The sequence below is a fragment of the Bombina bombina genome, chromosome 7, assembly GCF_027579735.1.
Source record: "Bombina bombina isolate aBomBom1 chromosome 7, aBomBom1.pri, whole genome shotgun sequence".
NCBI lineage: Eukaryota > Metazoa > Chordata > Amphibia > Anura > Bombinatoridae > Bombina > Bombina bombina.
In genome coordinates, this window is record NC_069505.1 from 270,786,125 (window position 1) to 270,808,624 (window position 22,500).

Consider the following 22,500-nt stretch of genomic DNA (forward strand, 5'->3'; position numbering starts at 1 on the left):
AGTAATTTGGGCAAAGATTTCCGGATGGAGTTCCCACTCCCCCGGATGTAATGTCTGACGACTCAGAAAATCCGCTTCCCAATTTTCCACTCCTGGGATGTGGATTGCAGACAGGTGGCAGGAGTGAGTCTCCGCCCATTGAATGATTTTGGTCACTTCTTCCATCGCCAGGGAACTCCTTGTTCCCCCCTGATGGTTGATGTACGCAACAGTCGTCATGTTGTCTGATTGAAACCGTATGAACTTGGCCTTTGCTAGCTGAGGCCAAGCCTTGAGAGCATTGAATATCGCTCTCAGTTCCAGAATATTTATCGGTAGAAGAGATTCTTCCCGAGACCAAAGACCCTGAGCTTTCAGGGATCCCCAGACCGCGCCCCAGCCCATCAGACTGGCGTCGGTCGTGACAATGACCCACTCTGGTCTGCGGAAGGTCATCCCTTGTGACAGGTTGTCCAGGGACAGCCACCAACGGAGTGAGTCTCTGGTCCTCTGATTTACTTGTATCTTCGGAGACAAGTCTGTATAGTCCCCATTCCACTGACTGAGCATGCACTGTTGTAATGGTCTTAGATGAATGCGCGCAAAAGGAACTATGTCCATTGCCGCTACCATCAAACCTATTACTTCCATGCACTGCGCTATGGAAGGAAGAGGAACGGAATGAAGTGTTTGACAAGAGTTTAGAAGTTTTGTTTTTCTGGCCTCTGTCAGAAAAATCCTCATTTCTAAGGAGTCTATTATTGTTCCCAAGAAGGGAACCCTCGTCGACGGAGATAGAGAACTCTTTTCCACGTTCACTTTCCATCCGTGAGATCTGAGAAAGGCCAGGACTATGTCCGTGTGAGCCTTTGCTTGAGGAAGGGACGACGCTTGAATCAGAATGTCGTCCAAGTAAGGTACTACTGCAATGCCCCTTGGTCTTAGCACCGCTAGAAGGGACCCTAGTACCTTTGTGAAAATCCTTGGAGCAGTGGCTAATCCGAAAGGAAGCGCCACGAACTGGTAATGCTTGTCCAGGAATGCGAACCTTAGGAACCGATGATGTTCCTTGTGGATAGGAATATGTAGATACGCATCCTTTAAATCCACCGTGGTCATGAATTGACCTTCCTGGATGGAAGGAAGAATTGTTCGAATGGTTTCCATTTTGAACGATGGAACCTTGAGAAACTTGTTTAAGATCTTGAGATCTAAGATTGGTCTGAACGTTCCCTCTTTTTTGGGAACTATGAACAGATTGGAGTAGAACCCCATCCCTTGTTCTCCTAATGGAACAGGAGGAATCACTCCCATTTTTAACAGGTCTTCTACACAATGTAAGAATGCCTGTCTCTTTATGTGGTCTGAAGACAATTGAGACCTGTGGAACCTCCCCCTTGGGGGAAGCCCCTTGAATTCCAGAAGATAACCTTGGGAGACTATTTCTAGTGCCCAAGGATCCAGAACATCTCTTGCCCAAGCCTGAGCGAAGAGAGAGAGTCTGCCCCCCACCAGATCCGGTCCCGGATCGGGGGCCAACATTTCATGCTGTCTTGGTAGCAGTGGCAGGTTTCTTGGTCTGCTTTCCCTTGTTCCAGCCTTGCATTGGTCTCCAGGCTGGCTTGGCTTGAGAAGTATTACCCTCTTGCTTAGAGGACGTAGCACTTGGGGCTGGTCCGTTTCTACGAAAGGGACGAAAATTAGGTTTATTTTTGGCCTTGAAAGACCTATCCTGAGGAAGGGCGTGGCCCTTACCCCCAGTGATATCAGAGATAATCTCTTTCAAGTCAGGGCCAAACAGCGTTTTCCCCTTGAAAGGAATGTTAAGGAGTTTGTTCTTGGAAGACGCATCCGCTGACCAAGATTTCAACCAAAGCGCTCTACGCGCCACAATAGCAAACCCAGAATTCTTCGCCGCTAACCTAGCCAATTGCAAAGTGGCGTCTAGGGTGAAAGAATTAGCCAATTTGAGAGCACGGATTCTGTCCATAATCTCCTCATAAGGAGGAGAATCACTATCGATCGCCTTTACAAGCTCATCGAACCAGAAACACGCGGCTGTAGTGACAGGGACAATGCATGAAATTGGTTGTAGAAGGTAACCTTGCTGAACAAACATCTTTTTAAGCAAACCTTCTAATTTTTTATCCATAGGATCTTTGAAAGCACAACTATCTTCTATGGGTATAGTGGTGCGTTTGTTTAAAGTAGAAACCGCTCCCTCGACCTTGGGGACAGTCTGCCATAAGTCCTTTCTAGGGTCGACCATAGGAAACAATTTTTTAAATATGGGGGGAGGGACGAAAGGTATACCGGGCCTTTCCCATTCTTTATTTACAATGTCCGCCACCCGCTTGGGTATAGGAAAAGCTTCTGGGAGCCCCGGGACCTCTAGGAACTTGTCCATTTTACATAGTTTCTCTGGGATGATCAAATTCTCACAATCATCCAGAGTGGATAATACCTCCTTAAGCAGAGCGCGGAGATGTTCCAACTTAAATTTAAATGTAATCACATCGGGTTCAGCTTGTTGAGAAATTTTCCTGAATCGATTTAGCCCAGAAAATGTCTACAGTCTTAATAAGCCCTTGTGAAGCCCTTATTTACTGTCTGAATAAAAATGGCTTACCGGATCCCATAGGGAAAATGACAGCTTCCAGCATTACATCGTCTTGTTAGAATGTGTCATACCTCAAGCAGCAAAAGACTGCTCACTGTTCCCCCAACTGAAGTTAATTCCTCTCAACAGTCCTGTGTGGAACAGCCATGGATTTTAGTAACGGTTGCTAAAATCATTTTCCTCATACAAACAGAAATCTTCATCTCTTTTCTGTTTCAGAGTAAATAGTACATACCAGCACTATTTTAAAATAACAAACTCTTGATTGAATAATAAAAACTACAGTTAAACACTAAAAAACTCTAAGCCATCTCCGTGGAGATGTTGCCTGTACAACGGCAAAGAGAATGACTGGGGTAGGCGGAGCCTAGGAGGGATCATGTGACCAGCTTTGCTGGGCTCTTTGCCATTTCCTGTTGGGGAAGAGAATATCCCACAAGTAAGGATGACGCCGTGGACCGGACACACCTATGTTGGAGAAATATATATATATATATACTATATATACACGCACACACACACACACACATATATATATATATATATATATATATATATATATACTATATATACACACACACACATATATATATATATATATATATATATATATATATATATACACGCACACACACACATATATATATATATATATATATATATATATATATATATATACTATATATACACGCACACACACACACACACACACACATATATATATATATATATATATATATATATATATATATATATATATATACTATATATACACGCACACACACACACACACACATATATATATATACTATATATACACACACACACACACACACATATATATATATATATATATATATATATATATATATATATGTGTGTGTATATATATATATATATCCATTTAAGACTAGCGACCCTGCACTAGAGCATTTTTTTTACTATAATGGCCCTTTAGAATCAGTTTCAGAGCAGCAATGCACTACTGGAGGTTAAACGCATAGTAAAAGTGAGCTTGAGAGCAGAAATGCAATACTGGAAGATAGCTGAGTAATTTTAAATAAATGTTTTCTTGAACAAATTAACATTTATTACTTAAAGGACCTAAAAAATAAAAACAATCATGGCCCAGATACCTACATTTTTAATGACTTTTTAATTTTTTCCTATTTATCGTATTAACTTTATTGTCTTGCTCAGGAGCGCGGTGAACAACTTTGCATTGTGGGGTCACCGCTGTAATGGCCCTTTGAAAAAATATTTATATGGAATTTCAGTTTTAAGCATTTACTATTATTTAATTGCATGTTGACTGAAGCATATTGTCATGACTATATGTATTTATCTGTCTTCCTCAGGCTTTCGGGCAGGCGCATAGCAACCACAAGAAAGTTGCAGCTGACGGGGAAAGTCGGGAAGAAACGCTGATTCAGGAATCTGCAACCAAGGAAGAATACTACATGAAAAAAGTTCTTGAGCTGCAGACGGAGCTGAAACAATCAAAAAACGTTGTCGCCAACGCAATCTCTGAAAATGAGCGTCTCAACTCGGTGGCACAAGAACTGAGAGAGGTGAGTCATTGTGATAGGAAACCCAATTTTTTTTCTTTCATCATTCAGATAAAGCAAACAATTGTAAACAACTTTCTAGTTTATTTATATTATGAAATTTGCTTCATTCTCTTGGTATCCTTTGTTGAAGGAGCATCAATGCATTACTGGGAGCTAGTTGAACACATCTGGTGAGCCAATGACAAGAGGCAAATATGGGCACCCCCTATCTGCAGCTAGCTCCCAGTAATGCAGTGCTGCTGCTGAGCCTTCCTAGGTATGCTTTGCAGCAAAAGATATCAAGAGTATGAATCAATTTGGATAAAATAAATACATTGGTAAAATTGTATGTTCTCTCTGTTCCTTTTAAACCAAATCTTTACTCATTTACAGCTTGTTCTGATCACAGTCATGGGAGATAAGATCAACTGTATACAGTAACATTTTCTCCCCTTTAATGCAATCCCAGTGATCTATTTTGGAGTGTATTTTATTGTTTACCTTTATTTTGTGATTTGAAATAGCTGGTTTTGCCTGTCGCATCCCCACATATACTAAACATTTCAGTAATTAAATACTGGTTATACAAAGCTATATAAACAAAAAGTTGCCAAATAAATTACACTTCTAATAGGGGGTTAGAGAGAGAGGTACTAAAATGTAAATTTCAGTTGCTCTCCCTAGGTACTAACTTTTGGAAAAACAAGTCATTGAAACTCATTAGGGGGAAAACTAATTTTACAGTGCACTGTCCCTTTAATCTGAAGCCCTAACCACATTCCTAACCCTAAGCTTGCCTTGGAATGAGACAGCCAGTAGAAACATTCTTACACTGCAGTGTCATAGGCTGTGAACTGTGTTCTATATCATTGTTTTTCCTTTACTGTGTTTACAATGAATAGTTACACCAGATGCATAGTATAAAATGCATGAGAAATTGCTTCTGTAGGTTTATATTTGTATATGAAATAGCTGGTTTTGTTCTTTGGAAACACAACCCATTAACACAACCCATTAAAATGTGTTTCCCCTTATATTACTTTCTGTACATGCACATGCTTCTTTATATTATCTCTGTCTGTATACCAAAGCCCAATAGATAGAGAGAACAATTACAAATTAACATTTTATTACTTATCTTTCCTAACCCCCACTGGGAATGTAATTTCTTCTGCTCGCTATATTTACACAGCTTTTCTTTAGCCAATACTTAAAGGGCCATGATACCCAAATGTTTAAACACATGAAAGTGATGCAGTATAGCTGTAAAAAGCTGACTAGAAAATATCACCTGAACATCTCTATGTAAAGGAAGATATTTTACCTCAAATTTCCTAAGTATTCACACCCCACTGTAAAGATACTTTAAGCAGCCAATTAGGATGATTGTCCTAGGACTTGCTAGGAAGTGTGTATCTGTCTTGTGCAGGCACAGTCATGTTCTTTTCCTATTGAGTTTGCTGTAATCTCATAGAACTTACTTAAAGACAAAGAATTACCTCAGCACTGCTGATGCTGAGTGGCGATTTTTTTTTTTCAACTTGCAAGTGGACATCAGCTGAGATAAAACGGTTTACACAGCACTTACTCTGGTGAGCTGAAGACATTTTGAGGTAAAATATTTTTCATATAGATGTTCAGGTAATGTTAAGGTGATATTTTCTTGTCAGCTTTATACAGTTATGCTGCATCACTTTCAAGTGATTTAGCATAAGGGTATTATGTCCCTTTAAGTATAGAATGTTTCAGTATAGGTAGGGATACCATAGGCTATTTCAAACTTTGAAATAAAGAAAAAATATTATTTTGTAAACACTTTAATATACTCCAGCAGGTAAAATGGATCATTGGGAACAAATTACAGTCAAGTTAAAGGGACATGAAACCCAAATTTTTTATTTCATGATTCAGATAGAAAATACAATTTTAAACAATTTGCATCCTTCTCTTGTTATCATTTGATGAAAGGTTTATCTAGGCAAGCTCAGGAGCAGCAGAGAACCAAGGTTCTAGCTGTTGATTGAGATATATATATATATATATATATATATATATATATATATATATATATATATATATATATATAGTATATATCGATTATGATTGGCTTTCCCATGTGTTCAGTTAGAAACCAGTAGTTCATTGCTGCTTCTTCAACAAATGATACCAAGAGAATGAAACAAATTAGATAATAGAAGTAAATTAGAAAGTTGTTTAAAATTGTATTTTCTATCTGAATCATGAGAGGACATTTTTGGGTTTTATGTCCCTTTAAGTATGCACAATAGTGCAACCAAGCAAAATCTAAACCTGCTCAGAATCCTCTACAGAGATTCTCTGTCATGGCAGTGAATTGATCCAGGAGGTGTAGATTCCAAATCCTGATGATATTACTGTGTGAGAACCCTGAGCTTTTGGTCTACACCTGTTCCCTATACTGGTGCTCTGGGAAAACAGATCAATTCTTCACTTTACACCCTGGCACTGCAAGACAATGTGTAGATTTTATTTCTAAAGCATTTCTCACAGTGTCACAAACAGAGAATAACTATTGTATCTGAGCTGTTCTCTGGCATTTACTGTACGATCAGTGTGTTATGTAACTTGTAAAATCCAATGCACAAACAGAATTCTTTGTTGTTAAATAAAAGCAATCTAACTGTATTCATTATAAATTTACCCTATTACTGAGATTGTTGCTAAAAAAGTGAAAATCTGCTCATTATGGGCAAGATTACAGATGCAGCGTCGGTTTTTACGCGGTTTTGGTATCCCATACACGGCGCCGCATATGTAATCTTGCGGCATGCTGAAAGTATTAAAGGGACATGAAATAAAAAAAAAATTTAATGATTCAGATAGAGCATGCGATTTTAAACAACTTTCTAATGTTACTTCTATTATAATTTTTTATTCTCTTAGTATCTTTTGATGAAAAGCAGGGACGTAAGCTTAGGAGCAAGCCCATTTCTGGAGCACTATATGTCAACTGTTTTGCAAGAATGTTGTCCATTTGCAAGAACACTAGAGGGCAGCACTATTTCCTGTCATGTAGTGCTCCAGGTGCCTTACCTAGGTATCTCTTCAACAAAGAATATCATGGGAACAAAGTAAATTTGATAATAGAAGTTAATTGGAACATTTTTAAAAATTGTATGCTCTGGTTCACAAAAGAACATTTTTGGGTTTCATATCCCTTTTAAATGGACACTAAAAACATAATTTATGCTTACCTGATAAATTCCTTTCTTCTGTTGTGTGATCAGTCCACGGGTCATCATTACTTCTGGGATATAACTCCTCCCCAACAGGAAATGCAAGAGGATTCACCCAGCAGAGCTGCATATAGCTCCTCCCCTCTACGTCAGTCCCAGTCATTCGACCAAGAATCAACGAGAAAGGAGTAACCAAGGGTGAAGTGGTGACTGGAGTATAATTTAAAAGATATTTACCTGCCTTAAAACAGGGCGGGCCGTGGACTGATCACACAACAGAAGAAAGGAATTTATCAGGTAAGCATAAATTATGTTTTCTTCTGTTATGTGTGATCAGTCCACGGGTCATCATTACTTCTGGGATACCAATACCAAAGCAAAAGTACACGGATGACGGGAGGGATAGGCAGGCTCATTATACAGAAGGAACCACTGCCTGAAGAACCTTTCTCCCAAAAATAGCCTCCGAAGAAGCAAAAGTGTCAAATTTGTAAAATTTGGAAAAAGTATGAAGCGAAGACCAAGTTGCAGCCTTGCAAATCTGTTCAACAGAGGCCTCATTCTTAAAGGCCCAAGTGGAAGCCACAGCTCTAGTGGAGTGAGCTGTAATTCTTTCAGGAGGCTGCTGTCCAGCAGTCTCATAGGCTAAACGTATTATGCTACGAAGCCAAAAAGAGAGAGAGGTAGCAGAAGCTTTTTGACCTCTCCTCTGTCCAGAATAAACGACAAACAGGGAAGAAGTTTGGCGAAAATCTTTAGTTGCCTGCAAGTAGAACTTGAGGGCACGAACTACATCCAGATTGTGTAGAAGACGTTCCTTCTTTGAAGAAGGATTTGGACACAAGGATGGAACAACAATCTCTTGATTGATATTCCTGTTAGTGACTACCTTAGGTAAGAACCCAGGTTTAGTACGCAGAACTACCTTGTCTGAGTGAAAAATCAGATAAGGAGAATCACAATGTAAGGCTGATAACTCAGAGACTCTTCGAGCCGAGGAAATAGCCATTAAAAACAGAACTTTCCAAGATAACAATTTTATATCAATGGAATGAAGGGGTTCAAACGGAACACCCTGTAAAACGTTAAGAACTAAGTTTAAACTCCATGGCGGAGCAACAGCTTTAAACACAGGCTTGATCCTAGCTAAAGCCTGACAAAAGGCCTGGACGTCTGGATTTTCTGACAGACGCCTGTGTAACAAGATGGACAGAGCTGAAATCTGTCCCTTTAATGAACTAGCTGATAAACCCTTTTCTAAACCTTCTTGTAGAAAGGACAATATCCTAGGAATCCTAACCTTACTCCAGGAGTAACCTTTGGATTCGCACCAGTATAGGTATTTACGCCATATTTTATGGTAAATCCTTCTGGTAACAGGCTTCCTAGCCTGTATCAGGGTATCAATAACCGACTCAGAAAAACCACGTTTTGATAAAATCAAGCGTTCAATTTCCAAGCAGTCAGCTTCAGAGAAGTTAGATTTTGATGTTTGAATGGACCCTGTATCAGAAGGTCCTGTCTTAGAGGTAGAGACCAAGGCGGACAGGATGACATGTCCACTAGATCTGCATACCAAGTCCTGCGTGGCCATGCAGGTGCTATTAGAATCACTGATGCTCTCTCCTGTTTGATTTTGGCAATCAATCGAGGAAGCAGCGGGAAGGGTGGAAACACATAAGCCATCCCGAAGTTCCAAGGTGCTGTCAAAGCATCTATCATAACCGCTCCCGGATCCCTGGATCTGGACCCGTAGTGAGGAAGTTTGGCGTTCTGGCGAGACGCCATGAGATCTATCTCTGGTTTGCCCCAACGTCGAAGTATTTGGGCAAAGACCTCCGGATGAAGTTCCCACTCCCCCGGATGAAAAGTCTGGCGACTCAAGAAATCCGCCTCCCAGTTCTCCACTCCCGGGATGTGGATTGCTGACAGGTGGCAAGAGTGAGACTCTGCCCAGCGAATTATCTTTGATACTTCCATCATTGCTAGGGAGCTTCTTGTCCCTCCCTGATGGTTGATGTAAGCTACAGTCGTGATGTTGTCCGACTGAAACCTGATGAACCCCCGAGTTGTTAATTGGGGCCAAGCCAGAAGGGCATTGAGAACTGCTCTCAATTCCAGAATGTTTATTGGAAGGAGACTCTCCTCCTGATTCCATAGTCCCTGAGCCTTCCGAGAATTCCAGACAGCGCCCCAACCTAGTAGGCTGGCGTCTGTTGTTACAATTGTCCAGTCTGGCCTGCTGAATGGCATCCCCCTGGACAGGTGTGGCCGATAAAGCCACCATAGAAGAGAATTTCTGGTCTCTTGATTCAGATTCAGAGTAGGGGACAAATCTGAGTAATCCCCATTCCACTGACTTAGCATGCACAATTGCAGCGGTCTGAGGTGTAGGCGTGCAAAAGGTACTATGTCCATAGCCGCTACCATTAAGCCGATCACCTCCATGCATTGAGCTACTGACGGGTGTTGAATGGAATGAAGGACACGGCATGCATTTTGAAGCCTTGTTAACCTGTCTTCTGTCAGGTAAATCTTCATTTCTACAGAATCTATAAGAGTCCCCAAGAATGGAACTCTTGTGAGAGGAAAAAGAGAACTCTTCTTTTCGTTCACTTTCCATCCATGCGACCTTAGAAATGCCAGAACTAACTCTGTATGAGACTTGGCAGTTTGAAAGCTTGAAGCTTGTATTAGAATGTCGTCTAGGTACGGAGCTACCGAAATCCCTCGCGGTCTTAGTACCGCCAGAAGGGCACCCAGAACCTTTGTGAAGATTCTTGGAGCCGTAGCCAATCCGAATGGAAGAGCTACAAACTGGTAGTGCCTGTCTAGGAAGGCAAACCTTAGATACCGGTGATGATCTTTGTGAATCGGTATGTGAAGGTAAGCATCTTTTAAATCCACTGTGGTCATGTACTGACCCTTTTGGATCATGGGTAAGATTGTCCGAATAGTTTCCATTTTGAACGATGGAACTCTTAGGAATTTGTTTAGAATCTTTAAATCTAAGATTGGCCTGAAAGTTCCCTCTTTTTTGGGAACCACAAACAGGTTTGAGTAGAACCCTTGTCCTTGTTCCGACCGCGGAACCGGATGGATCACTCCCATTAATAACAGATCTTGTACACAGCGTAGAAACGCTTCTTTCTTTATCTGGTTTGTTGACAACCTTGACAGATGAAATCTCCCTCTTGGGGGAGATAATTTGAAGTCTAGAAGGTATCCCTGAGATATGATCTCTAGCGCCCAGGGATCCTGAACATCTCTTGCCCAGGCCTGGGCGAAGAGAGAAAGTCTGCCCCCCACTAGATCCGGTCCCGGATCGGGGGCTCTCGGTTCATGCTGTCTTTGGGGCAGCAGCAGGTTTCCTGGCCTGCTTGCCCTTGTTCCAGGACTGGTTAGGTTTCCAGCCTTGCCTGTAACGAGCAACAGCTCCCTCCTGTTTTGGTGCAGTGGAGGTTGATGCTGTTCCTGTTTTGAAATTCCGAAAGGGACGAAAATTAGACTGTCTAGCCTTAGCTTTGGCTTTGTCTTGAGGTAGGGCGTGGCCCTTACCTCCTGTAATGTCAGCGATAATCTCTTTCAAACCGGGCCCAAATAAAGACTGCCCCTTGAAAGGTATATTAAGTAATTTGGACTTAGAAGTAACATCAGCTGACCAGGATTTTAGCCACAGCGCCCTACGTGCCTGGATGGCGAATCCTGAGTTCTTAGCCGTAAGTTTGGTTAAATGTACTACGGCCTCCGAAATGAATGAATTAGCTAGTTTAAGGACTCTAAGCCTGTCCGTAATGTCGTCTAGCGTAGATGAACTAAGGTTCTCTTCCAGAGACTCAATCCAAAATGCTGCCGCAGCCGTAATCGGCGCGATACATGCAAGGGGTTGCAATATAAAACCTTGTTGAACAAACATTTTCTTAAGGTAACCCTCTAATTTTTTATCCATTGGATCTGAAAAAGCACAGCTATCCTCTACCGGGATAGTGGTACGCTTAGCTAAAGTAGAAACTGCTCCCTCCACCTTAGGGACCGTTTGCCATAAGTCCCGAGTGGTGGCGTCTATTGGAAACATCTTTCTAAATATTGGAGGGGGTGAGAACGGCACACCGGGTCTATCCCACTCCTTAGTAACAATTTCAGTTAGTCTCTTAGGTATAGGAAAAACGTCAGTACTCGCCGGTACCGCAAAGTATTTATCCAACCTACACAGTTTCTCTGGTATTGCAACGGTGTTACAATCATTGAGAGCTGCTAAAACCTCCCCTAGTAATACACGGAGGTTCTCCAATTTAAATTTAAAATTTGAAATATCTGAATCCAATCTGTTTGGATCAGAACCGTCACCCACAGAATGAAGCTCTCCGTCCTCATGCTCTGCAAGCTGTGACGCAGTATCAGACATGGCCCTAGTATTGTCAGCGCACTCTGTTCTCACCCCAGAGTGATCACGCTTGCCTCTTAGTTCTGGTAATTTAGACAAAACTTCAGTCATAACAGTAGCCATATCTTGTAATGTTATCTGTAATGGCCGCCCAGATGTACTAGGCGCCATAATATCACGCACCTCCCGGGCGGGAGATGCAGGTACTGCCGCGTGAGGCGAGTTAGTCGGCATAACTCTCCCCTCGCTGTTTGGTGAAATTTGTTCAAATTGTACAGATTGACTTTTATTTAAAGTAGCATCAATACAGTTAGTACATAAATTTCTATTGGGCTCCACCTTGGCATTGGAACAAATGGCACAGATATCTTCCTCTGAGTCAGACATGTTTAACACACTAGCAATAAACTTGCAACTTGGTTATAATCTTTTTTAGCAAAAACGTACTGTGCCTCAAAGAGGTACTAAACGATTAAATGACAGTTGAAATAATGAACTGAAAAACAGTTATAGCATCAAACTTTAAAACAACACAACTTTTAGCAAAGGTTTGTTCCCATTAGTAAAATAACAATAATTAAATTTGACATAAAAATTACAGAGCAACGTTTTTATTCACAGTCAATATAAAATTCTCACAGCTCTGCTGAGAGAATCTACCTCCCTCTAAAGAAGTTTGAAGACCCCTGAGATCTGTCGGAGATAAACCGGATCATGCAGGAAATATAAGAGTAACTGACTGGAAATTTTTGATGCGTAGCAAAGAGCGCCAAAAACGGCCCCTCCCCCTCACACACAGCAGTGAAGAGAAACGAAACTGTCACAATTAAAACCAAACAACTGCCAAGTGGAAAATAATGCCCAAATATTTATTCACTCAGTACCTCAGAAATGTAAACGATTCTACATTCCAGCAAAAACGTTTAACATGAAAATACCTATTAAAAGGATTAGTGACTTTTAACAGAGTAGTTCCGGTGAAATACCATCCCCAGAATACTGAAGTGTATACATACATGTCATTATAACGGTATGGCAGGATTTTCTCATCAATTCCATTCAGAAAATAAAAACTGCTACATACCTCAATGCAGATTCATCTGCCCGCTGTCCCCTGATCTGAAGCTTTTACCTCCCTCAGATGGCCGAGAACAGCAATATGATCTTAACTACTCCGGTTAAAATCATAGTAAAAAACTCTGGTAGATTCTTCCTCAAACTCTGCCAGAGAAGTAATAACACGCTCCGGTGCTATTGTAAAATAACAAACTTTTGATTGAAGTCATAAAAACTAAGTATAATCACCATAGTCCTCTCACACATCCTATCTAGTCGTTGGGTGCAAGAGAATGACTGGGACTGACGTAGAGGGGAGGAGCTATATGCAGCTCTGCTGGGTGAATCCTCTTGCATTTCCTGTTGGGGAGGAGTTATATCCCAGAAGTAATGATGACCCGTGGACTGATCACACATAACAGAAGAAATAATTTTAATATATGCATAGTATATATTAGTCATTAAAGGGAGAGTAAACTCCTTGTAATTTTAAGACATTTATGTTGTCTTGCAAAAGAATAACATATCAGCCAAGTCTAAACGGTTTTAACCCTTTCATGACAGGGTCATAATGTCTACATCGGAACAACGTTCCGGTGTAGATAAATTGAAATCACGCGATCGCGAGATTTCAGTTATGGGATCGGGTCAGGGGGGCGTCCCTATGATGCTAGGCACGCCCTCCAGACCGCGATCACATCCAGGAAGTGCTGTTGGCTTCAGGACAGCCAAATTGGACGGAAGACAACGCAATAACGGCGCTCAAAGGTTAAAACATGTTAATGTCTTGTTTACTTCAATTGGTTTTCAAAAGCCAAAGTCCAGCCACTATTTTTCCTCATTTGGAGAAGTTACTCTGGGCTCACGTTTGCAGACAACAAGGCTAGCTATAGTCATAGTGTTAGTATAAAATACCATGTTTTGTTGTTATCAGTTAAAGGGACAGAAAGGTTCAAATTGAAGTGTGTATTACGGTTTTCAGCGCATACACACATACTTTGAGTGCCTGTGCATCCGCATTCAAACACCACAACTTTCCTTGAATGTCAGCAGTGAGTTTAAAGGGACAGTAAATGCCAAAAATGTTATTGTTTAAAAAGATAAATAATCCCTTTATTTACTATTCCCCAGTTTTGCATAACCAACACTGTTATAGAAATATACTTTTTACCTCTGTAATTACCTTGTATCTAAGCTTCTGCAGATTGCCTCCTTATCTCAGATCTTTAGATAAACTTGCATTTCAGGCAATTAGTGCACTGCTGACTCTTAACATTGTGCTCCCCCCGTGGAGTTATTTATCTATATGACACACACAAACTAAAACACTCTAGCTGTGAAAACTGTAAAATTCTTTCAGATAAGAGGTGGCCTTCAAGGGCTTAGAAATTAGCATATGAGCCTACCTAGGTTTAGCTTTCAACTAAGAATACAAGAGTACAAAGCAAATTTTATGATAAAAGTAAATTAAAAAGTTGTTTAAAATCACATGCCCTATCTGAATCATAAAAGTTTAATTTGGACTTTACTGTCCCTTTAAGACACAAATTAAGTCTTGACTGATGCGATTTGAATCCTGATTCTCTAATCCCACTTAGCATATGTGCGTATGCCACTCATGCACATACAATATAATTGTGTTTTTCTGACAACTTTCAAAGATACTTTATTTTTATCTGCCCCTTACATCATGTGACAGCCAATCACAAATGCATATACATATATACTGTGAACTCTTGCACATGCTCAGTAAAATCTGGTACCTCAGTAAGTGTGCATATAAAAAGATTGTGCACTTCTTTTTATTGCATGCTCTGTCTGGAATGTTTAGCTCATGAGTTGCAGGACTTTCATACATCACCCTGGGATAGGGACAGGAGGCGCAGTCTAGGAAGTGATGTTGGTCCTGGGCAATGTCTAGGCAAATACCCTGATTTCCCCCTTCCCCCCACTTAAAAAGTCAATTTTTCTGTGAGCTAAAGGTTTGAATTGTTGTCTAATCAGTGCTCTAGCTACAGCAAAATGTGCCCAAAGGGGAGAGTGCTGATTGGAGAATATTTCAAACCTTTTAGCTCACCGAAAAATCGACTTTTGGAGTGGGAGGCGGAGCGCAGGGTATTTTGAATGTCATATCTATATTACAAAGTAAATTATAGCTTATCTTTTTTCCAACTGATTAATTAAACTCCAGCTAAAATATCATTAACATTCCGGATCTGTTTTTATAATGGGGATAGTTTACCATAACTTTAAGCCTGTGACTGGTATATTTTGATATGAGTATTCTGTTCCAGAGATCTGGTATTACCACACCTTCAACATACAACAACAATACATTAATATATTTCTATTACACAAGCAACAGACTCGTCTGTGAGGCTTAGGTGTGGTAATTGTCTCTCACTGAAAAAACTAGCAATTGTTTGCCAGTTCTGTGCTTCGTGGTTAACCTCTCAGACCAGAGCACTTCTTTGATCTGGCACAAATATAACATGAATATATTTATTTATAATGTAAGCGCCATCAAGGGCGTATTGTGTGGGTTACAGGGAGATGCAATCACATCACAACCATTTCAGCTATTTCAAGGTAAAATAAATATAAAGTTCTATATTTTCCTAGAACGCTTTCTGATGTTTTTGTTTATTAAGGAAACCTGTCGAAAATGGCCACTTTAAAGGGACATGAAACCCATACACTTTCTTTTATGCTTCAGATAGAGCATACCATTTTAAACAATTTTCCAGTTAACATCTGCTATCACGTTTGCTTCATTCTCTTGGTATCCTTTGTTAAAGGAGCGGCAGTACACTACTGGGAGCTAGTCGAACACATTGGGTGAGCCAATTACAAGAGTCATGTATATGCAGCCACCAATCAGGCGCTAGCTTCCACTGCTGCTCCTGAGCCTACCTAGGTATACTTTTGAGCAAAAGATACCAAGAGAATGAAGCAAATTAGATAATAAAAGTAAATTGGAATGTTGTTTAAAATTGCATGTTTTAACTGAATCATGAAAATTTAATTTTGACTTTACTGTCCCTTTAAGACTGTACTATCCAACCACAACTGAATGTGGGCTTCCCACTCTGCACTATTGATTGAAGCAGTTCTGCACAGGTGTGGCGTTTATATTCCATAACAATTAAAGGGACATAAAACCCAGAAGATCTTTCATGATTCAGACAGACTGTAAAACATATAAGCATATTTCCAATTTCTAGTATCAAATTTACTTAGTTCTCCTGGCATTCTTTATTGAAGAGGACTATAAAGTTATACATTTACAAGTGTTTAGGTGGCAACAGTGTTTTCTGCCATACATTGCTCCACACACGTGCACATTACCTACCTACATATCCTCTTCAACAAAGTATGCTATGAGTACAAAGCAAAGTTGATAATAAAAATGAATTGGAAGCAGGAAAACCCTTTCAAATTGACTTTTTTATTACTCCCATGATATCCTACCTTGAAACTTGGCTCCTTTCTATGAGAGCATACAGGGGTATTTTTAGGAGCGTGTACGGTGCCATGAGCACTATATGGTATTGGTATCCTTCCTTTAACATTTGCTCTGCAAACAATATCATAGTGAAATTCTTGCAGCAATTATTTGCTGCCATAGAAATACAGCAGCTAGACCCCCCCCCCCCAGGAATGTCAAATAAAAGATTTATTGCTGCTTATTATATCAATATGTCAAAAGAATTATTTGATACAGTTAAAATGTAATCTTCTGCCCTTCTGTTATGAGTGATTTCTTTTTTCATTTCTCATATATGTCGAAGATATGGCTTACTGAAGGAAAAATCACTTTTTTATACACCTGCTTTAATCTTGATTTACATGTTCCCAAAAATATCACATTTCTGTGATTAACATATTCCTAGTGGTCCATTTTTGCTGCTGGAGTGTTCATTGATTGCAAAAAAACATATTTATCTTTATTTTGTTATTTGAAACAACTGTTGTTGCCTGTCAAATTCATGGTCTATGCTGAACATGTAAATAACAAACTTATTCTCTGTATAATAGCTATCTAAACCGGAGACAAAAGCACTAATTAATCTCCCAGTGGGAAAGTAGAGAGACTAAGATTATTAGTCTGAAATAACTGGTTGTGCTCAGTCATAATAAGCATTTATGTTTTAGAATAGATGACAATAGCAGGTCTGCTTTTACCTGCAGGCTCAGCTCATCTTTATGGGTATGTCCTTTAGAACAATAGGTGATAACTTAATGAGCAAAACCAGGTATTCCAAATAAAAATAAGCATAAATGAACTATTTCCCATAAGGGGATTCACATTTTATAGGACAATGCCCTTTTAAGATAAAGATCATTCAAGAGGCCTTCTCAAGGGGTGTTTACTGGGACCTAAATACAATGCATATTTTTCAAACAGAATGAAAAATGTTAAATGCTTTTAAAACCATTTACTTTTATGCAGACCTGATGAGATGCAGTGAATAATTTTGAATGTGTAATGTAAAAAAATACTTTAAAAGGACAGTCTACACCAGAATTTTTATTGTTTTAAAAGATGGATAATTCCTTTATTACCCATTCCCTAGTTTTGCATAACCAACACAGTTATATTAATACATTTTTTACCCCTATGATTATCTTGTATCTAAGCCTCTGCAGACTGCCCCCCTTATTTGAGTTATTTTGACAGACATGCATTTTAGCCAATCTGTGCTGGCTCCTAGGAACTTCACGTGCATGAGCACAGTGTTATCTATATGACACACATGAACTAACGCCCTCTAGTGGAGAAAAACTGTCAAAATGCCCTGAGAGAAGAGGCGGCCTTCAAGGACTTACAAATTAGCATATGAACCTTCTAGGTTTAGCTTTTAACTAAGAATACAAAGAGAACAAAGAAAAATCTGAATCATGAAAGTTTATTTTGGACTAGACTGTCCCTTTAAAATACAACTATAAACACTCCTCGAGTCAGCAAAACTCCCAAGGTTAGTCGAACAAGACGCAAAAACTCTAGATGCAGAAATCACATTGTCAGAAATAGCTTCCGCTATCAAAGAGCTCAAGATAGGTAAAGCGGCGGGCCCGGATGGGTTTTCTGGGGATTACTTTAAATTGTTTAAAACAGATCTATGCTCCCACCTTCACAAGTTTTGCAATGATGCTCTAAATGGTACTCCAATCCCCTCAGAACTTCTTCAGGCGAAAATTATTGTAATACCCAAACCAGGAAAAAAAACCAAAATAACTTCAAATTACAGACCAATCTCATTGATCAATCAAGATGTAAAGATTTTCACCAAAATCTTGGCAAACAGACTTAAACACCTTTTACCCTCATTAATCCATCCTGATCAGGTGGGCTTTATTAAAGATCGTGAAGCACCGGATAATGTCCGCCGCACAATAGCCCTGGTCGAATATTTGAAAGAAACAAAAACGCCTTCTCTGCTCCTATCCTTGGACGCAGAGAAGGCGTTTGATAGGGTAGATTGGATATATATGATAGAGATCTTAGAGCAATTTGGATTTGGTGACACATTTATAGGGGCGGTTAAAAACATATATTCTAACCCAAGAGCTACAATCAAAGCGGCGGGATACCAATCTAGACCGATCCAAATCTTAAATGGTACGCGCCAGGGATGCCCTCTTTCACCACTTTTATTTGCACTATGCGTGGAACCATTAGCAGCATGCATCCGGAATTCAAAGAGTATCCATGGTGTTAGATTGAACAAAGGGGAATTTAAATTATCACTATTCGCAGATGACATCCTGCTAACACTCTCTAAACCCATGCTTTCTCTACCCAATCTCTATAAGGTATTAGACGAATTTTCTCAGATTTCTGGCTTCAAAATAAATTCTGATAAGTGTGAGGCTCTCCCCCTACTTCTACCAGCTCAAACACGGAAATTAATAGAAACTAATTTTGACTTTAAATGGGCCAAGCACGCTATTAAATATTTGGGAATATATATCACTGACACCCTGGATGCTCTATATAAAGCTAATTATACACCGATCATCAAAACTATAAAGACTGATCTAAACAAATGGAAAAAGGGAGGTTTCTCGTGGGTGGGAAGACAAGTAGCAATAAAAATGAATGTTTTACCTCGGCTATTGTACCTGTTTAGGGCCCTTCCTATCAGAATACCACTAAAAGACTTAGATGACCTACAGACTGAGTTCCTCAGATTTATCCGAGGCCACAAAACAACTAGAATACCTGCTAACTTATTAAAATTGCATAAACAACTTGGGGGAATAGGGGTTCCCAATTTACGCGACTACTACCAGGCTGCGAGATTAGCGCAAAGTACACTACTAGGGAAAGACTGTCGCAACTTAACATGGCCAAATATTGGAGCAGAAATAGGAGGTTATAGCAATCCAGGAGAAATCCTTTGGTCCCCCACAAATACCAAACTCCAACCTCTAGCCAAACTTAAAACCACGGAATACACTAAATCAAGTTGGGGATCACTGACTAAAACACTGAAATTAATCTCACCACATTCAACCATACTACTACTGGGTCTGTTGCTACCGCTAGAATTTCGAAAACAGCTGACAAAATGGGAAAACAAAGGTCTATATCGGGTGGCGGACTTCTTGGACAAAGGGAAAATACTGACTTACCTTCAACTAAGAGACAAAATTAGCCCCAATACATTGCAATGGTTCTTGTACCACCAAATATCACACACGATACATAAATATAGGCAAAATACTCCCTTCAGCCCAAACACCATCCTAGAGCAAATCATACTATCACCAGGTAGAAACAAAAAAATGATCTCAAAATTATACCTAGCTATTCAAAAAGCGAAAAACCTTAAAAAACAAAAACTACACATTCTTTGGGAACAGGATCTAGATATAACATATAATGATGAGGATTGGGAACAAATATTCTCTTCGTTGGGCAAAAGCCTAGTAGGAGCTGACCTAATCGAAAACGCAATAAAAACGGCATACAGATGGTACCTCACGCCATTAATAACTTCACATTACACCCCACAGAATAATAGATTATGTTACCGAGGTTGCTCAGGGTTAGGTACTTATTTACATATGTGGTGGGAGTGCCCGAAGATAAGACCTATATGGGATAAACTATCACAGCTGATCAAGAATACATTAGGTGACTCATTCACACTCTCAGCCGCTAAAGCCTTGCTCCACATTCCACTAGATTAATTAAACTCGGCCACTAACAGATGGGTTAATATAGTATGCACAGCTACTAGATTATGCATAGCTAGAAAGTGGAGGGAGGGTACTCTGGAATGGAGTGAAATACTTGAAAAAATTGAGAATATCTACACTATGTCTGAATCAGCAGCATGGTTGCAGGGTACCTCCGCAAGCTTTCAAAATGTCTGGATCCACTGGATAATGAAAAGACATATATAGGGGGGGATGTCTGAACTAATTCGATAGAAGTATTTTTAAACTAAGAGAAACATGCTTTAACAGCTACCAAAAAGTCGACACTGCTTGACGGAAAAAGTTCACAGTTAGAAGTTAGACCAAGTTAAGTGGTCTTATGTTCGGGGAGATGGGTGGGTAAGGTGGGAGGGGCAGTTGTTCATTTGTTAGTGGGGTTAAAATGACAACCCAAGGGTTGTTGTAACTAAAACAATCGGGAAAAGTATATTTTGCAGAGACAAATTGTATCATTGTACTCAAATGAATAATAACATATCCTATTGTATTGATACACATTGTGACAGTATTGCATTTCTGTTGTGATTCCTCAATAAAAATTATTTAAACTAAAATACAACTATAGATAAATATTTTTTTATCATTTTCATTTCTTAAAGGGATACTTACTAAACCCAATGTTTTTCTTTCATGATTCAGATAGAGCATGCAATTTTAAGCAACTTTCTAATTTGCTCCTATTATTAAGTTTTCTTTGTTCTCTTGCTATCTTTATTTGAAAAGTATGAATCTAGCCTTAGGAGCCGGCCCATTTTTAATTCATGACTTGGGTAGCACTAGTGGCTAAATGTAGCCACCAATCAGTAAGCACTACCCCGGGTGCTGAACCAATAATGGACTGGCACCCTTTTTCAAATAAAGATAGCGAAAGAACAAAGAGAAATTGATAATATGAGTAAATTAGAAAGTTGCTTAATATGGCACGTTCTATCTGAAGAAAAAAAATTGGGTTTAGTATCCCTTTAATACAGTGTGCCCTCCTTATCTCTTTTTTTTTTCTGCACTCACTGGTGCATTCCTATATATTTTACTGAAATGGGATATGATTACAAAGTGACACTAAATCTACTTTCAGATTCTTGTTCAGATGTTTTTTAATAAAAGAGGAAATGTATGTAAAAATGTATAATAGCTTGAAGCTTTTTTTATATATTTGTTTAAATGAGAAATGCTCCAAAAAAAATTCAAATTCTTTTACATATGAATACTGGAAAATTAATCGAGACAGAATTAACATTACAATCAGCCTCTAGGATAATTAGGACAATTATCAAAAGAAAAAAAAAATTGGAATGACAGCCTATTAACTTGGTAACAAGTGATAAATGAATATCCAGACGCAGTTAAGGAAGAAAAACAAAAAAAGCTGCCTAATTGCCTGAAAACAAAGAAGAAATCTGGCTAAGGAAGATGAAAACTTGTGTGTAGAGATATTTATAAAAGGGGTACTAAGGAAAATATATAAATGGAAGAACATCTGTGGTCGGTCGATATACGCATTATGCAGAGAGAACGGCAAGCTGTGAGCCATTGTTATATCGATAAGTGAACGACAACTTTACGTGCTTGACAAAGGATTTGTCATCGTTCTGTCCATTTGCTCAAATATCTATACTCTAGACTGGAGTAGGTCAAAATGAAGTGTCCCTGCTGGGACTGCGATTCTGCTTTCAGCACAAAATTCTAAATCCATCCAAATCAATTTGCCTAGTGTAGCATTCTTTTCACAATAGTGGAACTCTAAAAAAATAAAAATGTGTATGTGCAAATATACATAATTTATTTTTCCATGCTTCTATATTTAATTAAAAAGATGCCTATAGCTTTGAAATTAATAAAATCTTTTAATTTATAAAAATATTAGTATTTTTTGTGGCATATTTATTTTATTTTTTTTACAAATTTGAAAAATTAATGTTCATATGATAAATATATATATATATATAAAATGCCTGTGCAATCTGTCCCTAAGGATAACCTTTCCTTCCTGTCAAATTGGCAATCAAATTAAAGTGGCAGTAAACGCCTTTTAATTAGAAGACATTTCTGTTGCGTTGCTATAAAATAACATAGACAATTCTTCACATTTTCAAATCAATTTAACATTCTTTTTACTGCAATTTATTTTTTTAAAAGCCAAACTCCACCCATTATTTCCCTTATTTAGAGGAGCCAATCAGGGCTTTTGTCTGCAGACAACAAGGATAGTCATTGTCATAAAGATAGTATACAATGCATTATTTTATATTGGTGATATTTGATAAAGCCAACTAGGAACTGATACATATAGTAGGGTTAGCCTTATTTTCAAATTCTTAGATTAGAAATTGTTAAATTTTCTGAGCTAAATTGCATGAAAAGAGAGCAAAAAAGTAACAGAAATATATTACAAAGCTGTCTCATATAGCTCAACATTTTTATATACAAATCTCATTGTGTTTGCTGTCCCTTTTAACAGCTTTAACT

General features: G+C 39.0%; 1 protein-coding gene across 3 annotated transcripts in view; it reads left to right on the plus strand.

The window, feature by feature from the left end:
• Positions 1-22,500, plus strand: part of BICD2 (BICD cargo adaptor 2) — a 270,910-nt gene that overhangs the window by 120,001 nt on the left and 128,409 nt on the right. For all 3 annotated transcript variants that reach the window (XM_053720749.1, XM_053720750.1, XM_053720751.1), the window contains exon 2: positions 3,958-4,170. In XM_053720749.1, the coding sequence (XP_053576724.1) occupies positions 3,958-4,170 (213 nt within the window). The remainder of the gene's footprint in view (positions 1-3,957; positions 4,171-22,500) is intronic.